Source organism: Amyelois transitella, chromosome 31, assembly GCF_032362555.1.
Source record: "Amyelois transitella isolate CPQ chromosome 31, ilAmyTran1.1, whole genome shotgun sequence".
In the NCBI taxonomy this organism is placed as follows: Eukaryota; Metazoa; Arthropoda; class Insecta; order Lepidoptera; family Pyralidae; genus Amyelois; species Amyelois transitella.
The window spans coordinates 922090-935182 of NC_083534.1; the positions used below are offsets into that span (position 1 = coordinate 922090).

Here is a 13093-nt window from a genome sequence, read left to right on the forward strand (position 1 = left end):
AGAAGTCCCGATTCGACATCGTCTGTCGTGCGGTTCCCGTAGGCATAACACCAGCCTGGCTGAAGTTATGGCTATACATACATATGGTTACGTCTCTATCCCTAGCGGGATAAACAGAGCCAGAGGTCTTGAAAGGCTGACAGGCCACGTTCAGCTGTTTGGCTTAATGATAGAATTGAGATTCAAATAGTGACAGATTGCTAGCCCATCGCCTAAAATAAGAATCTCAAGTTTATAAGCCTATCCTTTGTCGCCTTTTACGACGTCCATGGGAAAGAGACGGACTGGTCCTATTCTGTTTTGTACTGGTGCCAGGCAAACCAAACGGCACAAATGTTGTTCCTAGCAAATTATTATCCGATGTGGTTCCAGGTCTACTTCCACGGACAAGGGGAAGGACAAATCCCTGCCGTCTGACGAGGAGTCCGTCACCCAGGAGGAGGAGCCCCGGAGGCCGGAGAACTTCCTCGTGTGCGTTTACAACGTGTCTCCAGAGATACCTTACGCTATATTGAAGGTAGATATGTTCCGTATATACTTATACGTGCCGTGTGGTTCCCGGCACCAATACAAAAAAGAATTGGACCACTCCATCTCTTTCCCATGGATGTCGTTAAAGGCGACTAAGGGATAGGCTTACAAACTTGGGACTCTTTTTTAGGCGATGGGCTAGCAACCTGTCACTATTTGAATCTCAATTATATTCGTTAAGCCAAATAGCTGAACGTGGCCATTCAGTTTTTTCAAGACTGTTGGCTCTGTCTACCCCGCAAGAGATATAGACGTGACCATATGTATGTGTGTATACTTTACGTCCTGGTAAAGGGTCAGGTCAAAAGTACACGAAACCGCCGAGCTTGCATGAAGAGAGTTATGAATGTGTATGAAGCGAAGGAAGTATGCAGAGATCGTGGCAAGTGGAAAGAGGTAGTCTCCGCCTACCCCTCCGAGAAAGAGGCGTGATTTTATGTGTGTATGTATGTATACTTCTACCTCCTGGCTTTAGTCCCGGTTGCATCCTCACCACTCTGGAGAGGAGCCCGGGGTATGACTTTGACCATGGATCCCCTTAACTTGTAAAGCTGGAACAAAGAAAGTTTGTCTTTATTCTAAAAATTTTTGACGCTTAACTCAAACGCCACAGACGGTTCCAGCGTGTGCCGACACACACTTGGCCGGTTTTTAATGTACTTACAATAATTACAGGTACCCTTCACGGCCACCGCTTCCTACGTGGTGTACCAAGCTCTGACTAAGGCGAGGTGTCACGATAATCCGAAAAGGTAACCTGACGTTTGTTATTTTTTTTTTTATTTCGATTTTAATTCATTTTGGTTTCAATTCATTTTGATTTTAATTCATTTTGATTTTAATTCATTTTGATTTTTATTCATTTTGATTTCAATTCATTTTGATTTTAATTCATTTTGGTTTTATTTCATTTTGATTTCAATTATTTTTTTATTTTAATTCATTTCGATTTTAATTCATTTTGATTATTTTTTTTAAATTGTTAATAACTAATACAAAAAAGAATAGGACCACTCCATCTCTTTCGTATGGATGTCGTAAAAGGCGACTAAGGGATAGCTTATTACCTTGGAGTTCTTCTTTTAGCTGATGGGCTAGCAGCCTGTCACTATATGAATTTCAATTCTATCATTAAACCAAACAGCTGAACTTGGCCTTTCAGTCTTTTCAAGACTGTTAGCTCTTAATACCCAGGAAGAGATGAAGACGTGATTGTTCATACAATTTAAAGAAAGAAGCTGTTAAACATAAGATTCTTCTATGAAAGTATGATAAAGAAGGAAGATGTGATTCTTCTATGAGGCGATGGGTGGACTTGTTAATTGACTGACTGATTTCAGCTTCGTCTTAGTCGAAGACTTAACGAGTTTCGACGGCCGATCACGGATGAGGGCATTGGCTGATGATGAAGTGGTATACAATGCTCAGGTAAGTGATCTTCTTCTCTTTATTTAATAATCCTACTACTATTATAAAGGCGAAAGTTTGTATGGATGTTTGTTACTCTTTCACGCAAAAACTACTGAACCGATTACCATGAAATTTGGTATGTAGGTAGCTGAAGACCCAGAATAACACATAGGCTACTTTTTATCCCGGAGTTCCCGCGGGATTGATAGGGTTTCCATGCGGACGAAGTCGCGGGCGGCCTCTAGTATTTAATAAGAATAATGTTTATTTTACTAACATAGGTACCTAAGCACATTGTTACTAACACACTATGAGTTTTTATTACTTGATTAAAGAAAATTTATTAATTATTATTTATTTTGTGATGACATCTCCAAACTGCCGTGTGGATGCAGGCATTTTGGAATAGAACCACTCCATATCACAACCATGGATGTCGTAAAAGACACCTATTATTTTGGGATTCCTCTCTTGTAAGCGATGGGCTAGCAACCTGTCACTATTTGAATCTTAATTCCATCATAAAGCAATACAATTGAATCTGGTCTCTCCGTCTTTTTAAGACCGTTGACTCTGCCTACCCCGCAAGGGATACAGATGTGACTATACCTCTTGACATAATAGCTTCTTAAATGCTTGTACAAAAAATATGTATACCAGAACTTCATATTTACCCTTTCAGATGTTGCAAACATATATGTGGCAGTCCAAACATAAAGGTACCACTTGGGTGGTATTGAGTTAAGGCCATATTTGGATAGTTAAATAGTTAATTGATCATATGGAATAAAAAAAAAATTAATCATAATAACATTCATTGGAATAAAAAATTTTCAAAGTTCACACTTACAAAAATCAAATTGTTGGGAAACAGGCATTGAAAGTTTAAGCTGTATTATCTAAAGATCTAGTTGTCAGTTACATAGATTATTATTTATTATTATAGAGCAATATGTTTAGTATAAAATCGACTAGTTATTATTATGGCAACACCATCGAATAAAAAAATAGAAGCTTAAAACTAACTTTATAATAAGTTTAGTAAAAGGGCCCAGTTGAATACAATAAAATTTTAAACTGTAATAGTTAGAGATCTAGTTGTCAGTTACATAGATTCTTATTTATTACAATAGAACAATATGTTAAGTATAAAATCGACTAGTTATTATTATGGCAACACCATCGAATAAAAAAATAGAAGCTTAAAACTAACTTTATAATAAGTTTAGTAAAAGCGCCCAGTTGAATACAATAAAATTTTAAATTGTAATAGCTAGAGATCAAGATGTCAGTTACATAGATTCTTATTTATAATAATAGAGAAATATATTAAGTATAAAATCGACTAGTTTTTATTATGGCAACACTATCGAATAAAAAAATAAAAACTTAAAACTAATTGGTAGTTATGTTAAGTTTAGGAAATGGGTCGAGTTGACCGAAATTAGGTTATATTTCGCGTACATTGTAACACACATTTATTAAGAATATAGATACTACTCGTAGGACATTATACAAAAACAGATTAAATTTACGTCAAAAGAATAAAAATTAATGAATTAAAAGTCATTAATACGACACATTACAAAAAAAGAATTAACCTATTACAGGTTTCAAAAGTCAGAATTAAATCTCAAATAATTTCTGACCTGCGCTTTAGACAAAAATATGACCCGTTTCTTACTTGATTCCTATGACCGACTTCCTTGCAGTATGAACAAGTTGGCGTTTTTCTAACACTCTTAGCAATTTGATTGGATGTTGTATTAGAAGTAGAAGTAGTTGTTCCTTCTACTACACTACATTGACTAGGAGTGGATATGTCGTCTAAGACTATTGGTTTGGGACACAAAATATCTTTAGATTCTTCTTCGACAAATTCACGTATTTTGTTATACAAATACCATTGCCTTTCTATAGTCATACCTGACGGGAATATTTCTGTTGGAAGTTGGTCATATACTTTATTTGGATTTAAAACTTTTGCCACGACCGATGTATGTCCCTTTGTTATTTGCGTTAGATTCAAAATGGGAAAATGTTAATAGCTGGCTTATGGTAGAAGCATCTGATTGAAAAAATTTTGCCCAGTCATACATTTTTATAAAAGTATCACCTTTCTCATTACCTGTGAGAACAGCTGTAATTGCGTTAGTTTTTGGACAAGCCTGAACTGCGGCTACAACCAAATCCATTAATTTATTAGATTCTCTATTTCTAAAACTTTTTTTAAAAAGTTCAAAGTACATGTCTGGGGCGAACTTGGTATGCCCTACGGGAAGGAATGACATGCGAAATGACCGATGCCTACCTGTAACAACTCGCCACGTAGCATACTGCATAACATAGTTATTTTTATTTTGCCCAGCACAGTTATCAGCGTGGCACACAACATCGGTTTCACCTAATCCGAAATTTGCAAAAAAATGATGCAGTAATGAAATGATTACGTTAGCCCCTTTACCTGTATGACATGATTCAGGGATAATATATAAGACAAATTTCTTTAATGGCTCTACAGCAACACCAAATAAACTGACTTTGAACCCTGTCAAAAAATATAATGGCCCTATCTGTTGAGAGCTATGTGGTAAGTAAATGAACTTGCTGAGCAAAATCAAAAGAGTAATGCATAACACCATCGTAACTACAAGTAATATGAGGTCCAAGCATAGGGAAAGATTCAGAGAATGAATCTCTTACACATCTGATTATAGCACTGTAATATTTTCTTTCAATTTGTACTAGGTCTAAATGTTGCTTTGATTTAATTATGAGATTTAATTTTTCTTCTTCACTCAAAGCGTTCATTTTTCCTAATGTTGTTACATTTTTTTGACAAACTGCGCAAAGGTCAGTTTTCGGTTTCTGCACAACAACATTTGGGCAAAATGTTTCCCAGAGGTCGTACCAAGTACTCCTACTAAAAGGAATATTATTCAGTGAAATTAGTGAATCACAGTATGTTTTATAAACGTATGATTTGGTCATACTGCAAGGAAGTATTACTAGATCAGAATTATATCGGTGACCTGGTAGACGGCCAGGTAAAACTAAACCATTATCATTGGAGTACTGTTTTATATAATTAACTGCATCAGCTCTGGTTTGTAAATTATAACAATTGTAAGGAGCTTTTCGTGACTTATGGACATTTGGCGCGACACCGTTAGTCAAAAAATCTCTATTATAAAATATCGCTGTTGACAGTAGATGTCTTTGTGGTTGGTTAAACATCGACATTAGTTGTTATTTAACTCATTATCATTATAGAATTAAATTTCAATCATTCAATTTAAAGAGTGTTGATAACTGGTCCCTTTTCACTAAACATATAATTACAATTTTCTCACGTTGTGTTCGTTATTTACAGACGATTATTATACGAAAATGTAGCCCATTGCATGTTGCATTAAAATCCATTAAAATCGCATAATGCCAATTTTCCACCTTTTTTCACAAAATCTCAAATATCTCGGAAACTAGAAAGTGCTCAGTGGGCCCTTTTCGCTTGGACGGCCACATATTGTGTATTAGTAGACATACTAACTTATACATAAAGGTATCTGCTAAGTAGTCATTATAATTTTAAATCTAATTAGAATTGTTTAAACCTAGTATTGCACAATTTATATTTATGTGCCGTGTGGTTCCCGGTACCAATACAAAAAAGAATGGGACCACTCCATCTCTTTCCCATGGATGTCGTAAAAGGCGACTAAGGGATAGGCTTACATACTTGTGATTCTTTTTTAGGCGATGGGCTAGCAACCTGTCACTATTTGAATCTCAATTCTATCTTAAAGCCAAATAGCTGAACGTGGCCTATCAGTCTTTACAAGACTGTTGGCTCTGTCTACCCCGCAAGGGATATAGACGTGATTATATGTATGTATGTTTGTATGTATGTATTATATTTATCTATCAATAGGTGCTTATTTATTATTTAAAAATATGGTTCACAGGCCGGCTGGAAAGCGATAGGTCGCTTCGTTCTCCAAGAGAAAGGCGCCACGGCCCCCATTCCCCGCCATAGAGCCGCCATAGCCAGGATTCAAAGGGGGTTAAGTATGACGCGGGGTGCTATTACTGGTAAGTACCCGGCTTCGATCAGAGATGGCGCTGTTACGAATTATGTGAAATGAAAAGCTTACAGGTTAGTTATTGAATACGAATCACAGATGGCGTTCAAAAGAATTGTGTACAAGTCTGAATTGCACAAAGTTTGTGAGTGAATAAAAATTTGTAAATATGCCAAATATAGCTTTGTCGTAAAAGGCGACTAAGGTATAGGCTTACAAACTTGGGATTCTTCTTTTAGGTGATGGGCTAGCAACCTGACAATATTTGAATCTCAATTCTATCATTAAGCCAAACGTCTGAACGTAACCTAGGTACCAGTCTCTTCAAGACTGTTGTCTCGGTCTACCCCGCAAGGGATATAGACGTGATTATATGTATGTGTGTATATTTAAATGGTCATCTTAACCATCATAACCATCGATGCTCCAAAATGGAGTTAAATCTATACTAATATTATAAAGCTGATGAGTTTGTTTGTTTGAACGCGCTAATCTCAGGAACTACTGGTTCGAATTGAAAAAATATTTTTGTGTTGAATAGACCATTTATCGAGGAAGGCTTTAGGCTATATAACATCACGCTGCAACTATAAGGAGCGAAGAAATAATGGAAAATGTGAAAAAAACCTTAAAATTATTCATTCTTGGGGGCTTCAATGACGCCCAAAATTACTATACTACGCGGAAAAAAATCGCGGGTACAGCTAGTCTCTGTCTATGCAAATCTATACATAAGGTTTTTTTTTGCAGGCGGCACAGGATTCCCACTAGGAGGTTTCTCGTCAGACACCCCAGTGACAGACGGAAAGTCTCCGGTACAGGCAGCGTTCAGTGACCCCACACATTGCAGGTATATTTTTGTATCTTACTAACGGGTAGGAAGTATGCAGAGATCGTGGCAAGTGGAAAGAGGTAGTCTCTGCCTACCCCTCCGGGAAAGAGGCGTGATTTTATGTATGTATGTATGTATGTACTAACGGGTATATAGAATAATAGATTTATTTTCAAAATTGGATACCTACAAGGTACCATTAATTGACGTCACATCACTTAAATCTTAATTATATCTACTACCGCATCCGCTTTGCTTCTAAGCGCATGTATGTTAGGCCACGTTCAGCTATTTGGCTTAACGATAGAATTGTGATTCAAATAGTGACAGGTTGCTAGCCCATCGCCCAAAAAAAAATCCCTAGTTTGTAAGCCTATCACTTAGTCGCCTTTTACGACATCCATGGGAAAGAGATGGAGTGGTCCTATTTTTTTTTTGTATTGGTGCCGGGAACCACACGGCGGTATTCTTTGGTTGGTGGCGCTAATTTCGCGCGAACGTCTAAGCTAGTTTTGTGTATATATGTAGATTTGTTTCTTCTCCACAGGCGTCTTTCGTCCACTCCCCTGGGCAAAGGCATCGCCCGTGCTAAAGGTCACTCAGACAAGGACATCAGGTCCTTCATGCAGAGACGCACGGGGTCCAGGGAGGTGGGTGGAGGTTTCTGATCAAAACAGACTGACAGGATGCTTAAAAATCATACTTTTTGCATCTTTTGGACTTTTTAGGGATTTTGGGATACCGGATGCGGGGTGGACAGAGCCAACAGTGTTGAAAAGACCAATAGGCCACGTTCAGCTGTACAGCTTCATGATGGAAAAGAGATTCAAAAAGTGACAGATTGCAAGCCCATCGCCTAAAAGCAGCATCTCATGTTTATAAGCCTATCCCTTAGTCGCCTTTTACGATATTCATTGGAAAGAGATGGAGTGGTCATATCCCTTTGTCGTTTTTTACGACATCCATGGGAAAACATAGTGTCATTCTATTCTTTTTTATATTGGTGTCGGGAACACCTGACACTATTTTAATTTCAATTCTATCATTAAGTCTAACATCTGCAAGTGGAATATCAGACTTTCAAGACTGCTAATTTTATAATGGAATCGAAAGTCAAATAGTGACAGGTTGCTAGCCCATCGCCTAAAATAATCCCAAGTTTATAAGCATATCCCTTAGATGCCTTCGACATCCATAGGAAAGAGATGGATAGGCTCTCAGTTACAATTCAATAATTTTGAAGTTGACGTTGTTGAAGAAAATGCTGCAGTGCAGTTTGTTACCGCTTCTTCTGCACTGACGCCTCGGAAGCGGCAGTGAACTTAGTTTTAAGTAATTTATTTGACGTCAACCAATGTTGTGAAACCGAACGTTTTGACAATTATTAAGCGATATGAAGTATCCTGTAATAATGAATAAAAAATTTGAATTTTTATTTTTCGACTTCCATAGGAAAGAGATGGATAGGCACTCAGTTACAATTGTATTTTGTTTATGGTTTTGTCCAGGTTCATTCAGAAGGCGAGACCGGTGGGTCGCTGGGCGCTGAGGCGCTGGCGGCTCAGGTGGCCAGGTTCAAGAGGGTGTCCCTCAGGAAACTGAGGGCGTTAAGGTCCTGAGTGTTGCAGGTAATCCATACTTATTATAAATTTTATTTTATATTATTTTATTTTATTTGGAAAACTAACGTGCCGTGTGGTTCCATCTCTTTCCCACGGATGTCGTAAAAGGCGACTAAAGGATACAATTATAAACTTGGGATTCTTCTTTTAGGCGACGGGCTAGCAACCTGTCACTATTTGAATCTTAATTCTATCATTAAGCCAAAAAACCCATGTGGCCCATCAGTCTTTTCAAGACTGTTGGCTCTGTCTACCCCGCAAGGGATGTAGACGTGATCATATGTGTATGGAAAACTAACAGTGCTTGTAACTAACATCTATACTAATATTATAAAGCTGAAGAGTTTGTTTGTTTGAACGCGCTAATGTCGGGTACTACTGGTACGAATTGAAAAAATCTTTTTGTGTTTAGTAGACCATTTATCGAGGAAAATACATACATAAAATCACGTCTATATCCTTTGCGGGGTAGACAGAGCCAACAGTCTTGAAAAGAATGATAGGCCACATTGACGTGTTTGGCTTAATAATAGAATTGAGATTCAAATAGTGACAGGTTGCTAGCCCGTCGCCTAAAAGAAGAATTCCAAGTTCATAAGCTTAGTCGTTTTTTATGACATCCATGGGAACGAGATGGATTGGTCCCATTCTTTTTTATATTGGTGCCGGGAACCACACGGCACTTTCATTATAAACGAAATAAATATAATCAGCTGAAAAAAAATAGCTGAACGTGGCCTACCAGTCTTTTCAAGACTGTAGGCTATGTCGACCCCGCAAGGGATATAGACGTGAATATATTTTTTTTTAACAAATAACACTGATTGAGTTAGCCTCGAAGTAAGTTCGAAACTTGTGTTACGAGATACCAACTCAACGATACTATATTTTATAATATAAACAATTCAAGACCAATCCAAGGCCAATAAGAGAAAGTTCGTATCTCATCATTGCCTGACCGGGATTCGAACCCGGGACCTCCGGTGTCTCAGACAAGCGTATTACCGCTGCGCCACAGAGGCGGTCAAATGTGTGCATGTATAAATATAATCCCCGTTCTAGTTGTTCCGCCGGCTGGGGTCTCGCCTGGCCACACATCGTGCCTCGCTCTCCTCGGAGCTGGGATCGCTGTGGGACTTCATCCACAGGGACAGGCGCCGGTCCGCGCCAGCTGGTAACCCCTTTTTTTATCGTAGGACAAATCCTTTTAACGGACAACCCCCGGGTTTTCACCCGGGTGTGAGACTCCTGGCACCTAATGTTGACAGGCTACCTACTGAAACGTCTCCGAGCGACCTTCTTGTCATTTTGAGGGCATCATGGGATCGCAGGCATTTCAATTTGTTACTGCTTCTGCACTGACGCCTTGGAAGCGACAGTAAACTTAGTTTTAAGTAGTTTATTTGACGTCAACCAATGTTGTGAAACCAAACGTTTTGACAATAATGAAGTATCCTACAATAATGAATAAAAATTTTGAATTTTTGAATTTCACCACGATGCCCTCTGGCTGCCCGGCGCGTCTGTGCCAGGAATCTTGCTGTTATAGGCGACGTTGCTGGTCGCTCTTTCCATCCCAAGGTCGGAGAGGGACCCAGTGAGGCAGTAGGCGCGCACGTAGAAAATGGACATGCCTATTACTTACCAATATTTTTTTCTTAAATTAGTCTCTAAGGGCTATGTACACATCGAAATTGTTAAGACTGTCGTGAGCTGAATAAAACTAGGAATAAAATAAAAATAAGATTTTATTTAGGCAACAACCAATCATATGGAAATAACCATAATATCATCAAAATACCTAAATGTATGCATGATTTTGTTTCACATACTGTAGCTTCTTCAAATTAATTTCCATTCATTTCTTCAGGTACCTACGAACCCATACACCCAGACACCAAATCTCCAATCAGATTGGCCAGGGATCTGTTACAAGTTGTCCAAGAAACAGTTTTGAGAAGATTCGATGATACACCCAAGAGATGTCCACTTGTGAAAGAAGAATCGGATTTGACTGATGATGAAGAATACGAAAATGAAAGGAGAATAGCTAACTTGATAGACTTCTTCTTTACTATTGTCAAAAGTCAGAAGGAAGAACGTAAAGGGAGTGGAGGCAGCTGTTTCAAAAGTGAATCAAGTCCAACAGATAATAAATTAGACACATACGTGCCCGCTAAAGTTAATACAGAATTAGAACAAAAAATGGAGACGTTAATTGAATTTTTAGCATCAACTGGTTGTATGGACAAAGAGGAAGATGTTAGTAATAAAGAAGATAAGAAAATTACGTTAATGGAATTCCTGTTTGGACCTGAAGACAGGAAATGGATAGAGAAACCAATTATAGAAATTAATACAGAACCTATTAGTAAAGGAATTAGCCTTTCTGAATCTAACATTAATGTAAAAGATCTATCTTATATAGATGAGACGCCTAATGAAGAAGGAAATGAAACCTTAGTTGAAATGCTTTTGAAATACATGGAAAATTATGGAAATAAGGAACTAAAAGAGCCGACGAAATCCATGTCTGTAACACCATCTTTATCGGAGAAATCTAAATCTGATGTGACTATTAGTAAATTAGAGACATTTAGCGATATGAGTAAAACTAAATCTGATTCAACTTTAACACAAACTCAGGACACAGTTATTGATAGAGGAGACGATCTTAGATCGGAGAAATCTCCTGGGAGCAGACGTATTTCCGAAACTGTTGTTGATTTGAGCAACGTAAAACAGGATTTGGAAAGTATATTCAATGAAGCCATTATGAGAGTTTACGAATTTTATAGAATCGATGACGATATAATGACTGATCAGGAAGACATAGAGAATTTCAATTCGTATACTAAACCTCCTACATTACAATATATACAATATTTACCTTATAGTGTAGAACTATCCGATATAATGGAAGAAGATGAACCATCGTCTAGGAAATTGTCTGAAGAGGATAGATTGTATTGTATAAAACGATGCGCTGAAGAGTTAGTGGATTACATTGAAATTAAAATACAAGAACAATTTGAAGAAGGCGATGATTCTTCGGAAGACGAATTCGATCTTAGTCAGAGTTTGAAACGGTCTTCAATAAGTCTGATAGACCTTAGATGCATACCGGATTTGCCTCCAAGCATGATCATAAAACCTAAAGTAGTTAGAATTGATAGATCAACATCCACAACGGAAATTTCTGATTCAATATCTGACATATCTAGACGAATAGACTCCGCCTGTATGACTGACGATACTACATTGACTTCTAGTTCCGAAAGGAATGAAAGGGCTTTAGATAAAATTGAATCATTACACAAATTCTTCTCAAGATCACGCTTAGAAATAATTGATGAGAGTTTAGAAGAGAATGGAGATAAAATGAAAAGCCCTAAGCCTGTTCCATCTTCGGAAAGTCCAGATCTTAAAGCTGGTCAAGCTAGTTTGGATGACGTAGAAGATTTACAAGAAGATAATGATTTGGACAGGAATTCTAATTTAGGCAACGCTGATGTTGAATCCGTTGATAGAAATTATAGTGATTGAGAACAATTTGTTTAAGCAAGAATATTAAGATCAATAAATTATTTGTTTTGAGTTTATAACATAAATAAACCGTAAAGCAACATATGCATTTATACTATTTATAAATAAAACAGGTATTAAACGCGCACTCTACGTATCTTTATTTATAATGCAAAGCGAAAGTTTAAAATCGATTGTAACATTATCAATTGCTCAGTTATTCCCCGTTCCCCCAAGCATTTCCTAAAATCCTTTCTTAGCGGATGCCTAAATCATTGCAACTATCTGCATGACAAATTTCACCTCGATCGGTCCAGTAGTTTACCCTGAGCGTTGATAGATCAAGAGGTCCATCAGTCATCTTGGCGTTTTAATTAGGTTTACATAAATAACAATTTTTTACTTATTTCAATTTATTAAAAAGCTAGCTGTGCCCGCGACTTTGTCCGCGTGGAATAGTTATTTTGGGCATCATACATATTATGACGTCTATATCCTTTGCAGGGTAGACAAAGCCAACAGTCTTGTAAAGACTGATAGGCCACGTTCAGCTATTTAGCTTTAAGATAGAATTGAAATTCAAATAGTGTCAGGTTGTTAGCCCATCGCCTAAAATAATCATAATAAACCTAATTTGGGCATCATTGATGAATAATTTTCCCCGTTTTTTTTTTCACTTTACCATTAATTCATTGCTCCTTATAGTTGCAGCATGATTAGCCTAAAGCCTTTCTCGATAAATTGTCTTTTCAACGCAAAAATATTTTTTTTAATTCGAATCAGTTAGTTCTTGAGATAAGCGCGTTCAAACAAACAAACTCTTCAGCTTTATAATATTAGTATAGATTGAGGTTAAGAAAAATTATGATTTTTCAAATATTGCTCTTAATATTCTTACTTGTCTTAAATATAATTATATATTTTTATCAACGTGGTTCTTTTTTGTACAATACAAAAGATTTTGTACTATTATGTGTGTAGAAAAAAAACAAATATGCCTAGCGAATTAAATAAATTCTTAATATATGCGGCTGAGTGCAATTTAAATTAAATAAATATCAATAAATATTTATTATATTAATAATTTTAAT

The 13093-nt window shown here is 37.1% G+C and overlaps 1 protein-coding gene across 1 annotated transcript in view; it reads left to right on the forward strand.

Annotated features, from left to right (window-relative positions):
• LOC106142939 (1-phosphatidylinositol 4,5-bisphosphate phosphodiesterase epsilon-1-like) overlaps positions 1 to 10808 on the forward strand; it is a 76564-nt gene extending 65756 nt beyond the window's left edge. Inside the window, exons 34-42 of the mRNA XM_060953228.1 lie at positions 373 to 517; positions 1207 to 1283; positions 1872 to 1959; positions 5907 to 6033; positions 6774 to 6873; positions 7403 to 7505; positions 8364 to 8483; positions 9540 to 9651; positions 10348 to 10808. Coding sequence (XP_060809211.1) covers positions 373 to 517; positions 1207 to 1283; positions 1872 to 1959; positions 5907 to 6033; positions 6774 to 6873; positions 7403 to 7505; positions 8364 to 8474 — 751 coding nt within the window. The 3' untranslated portion in view covers positions 8475 to 8483; positions 9540 to 9651; positions 10348 to 10808. The remainder of the gene's footprint in view (positions 1 to 372; positions 518 to 1206; positions 1284 to 1871; positions 1960 to 5906; positions 6034 to 6773; positions 6874 to 7402; positions 7506 to 8363; positions 8484 to 9539; positions 9652 to 10347) is intronic.
• Positions 10809 to 13093: the final 2285 nt, after the last annotated feature.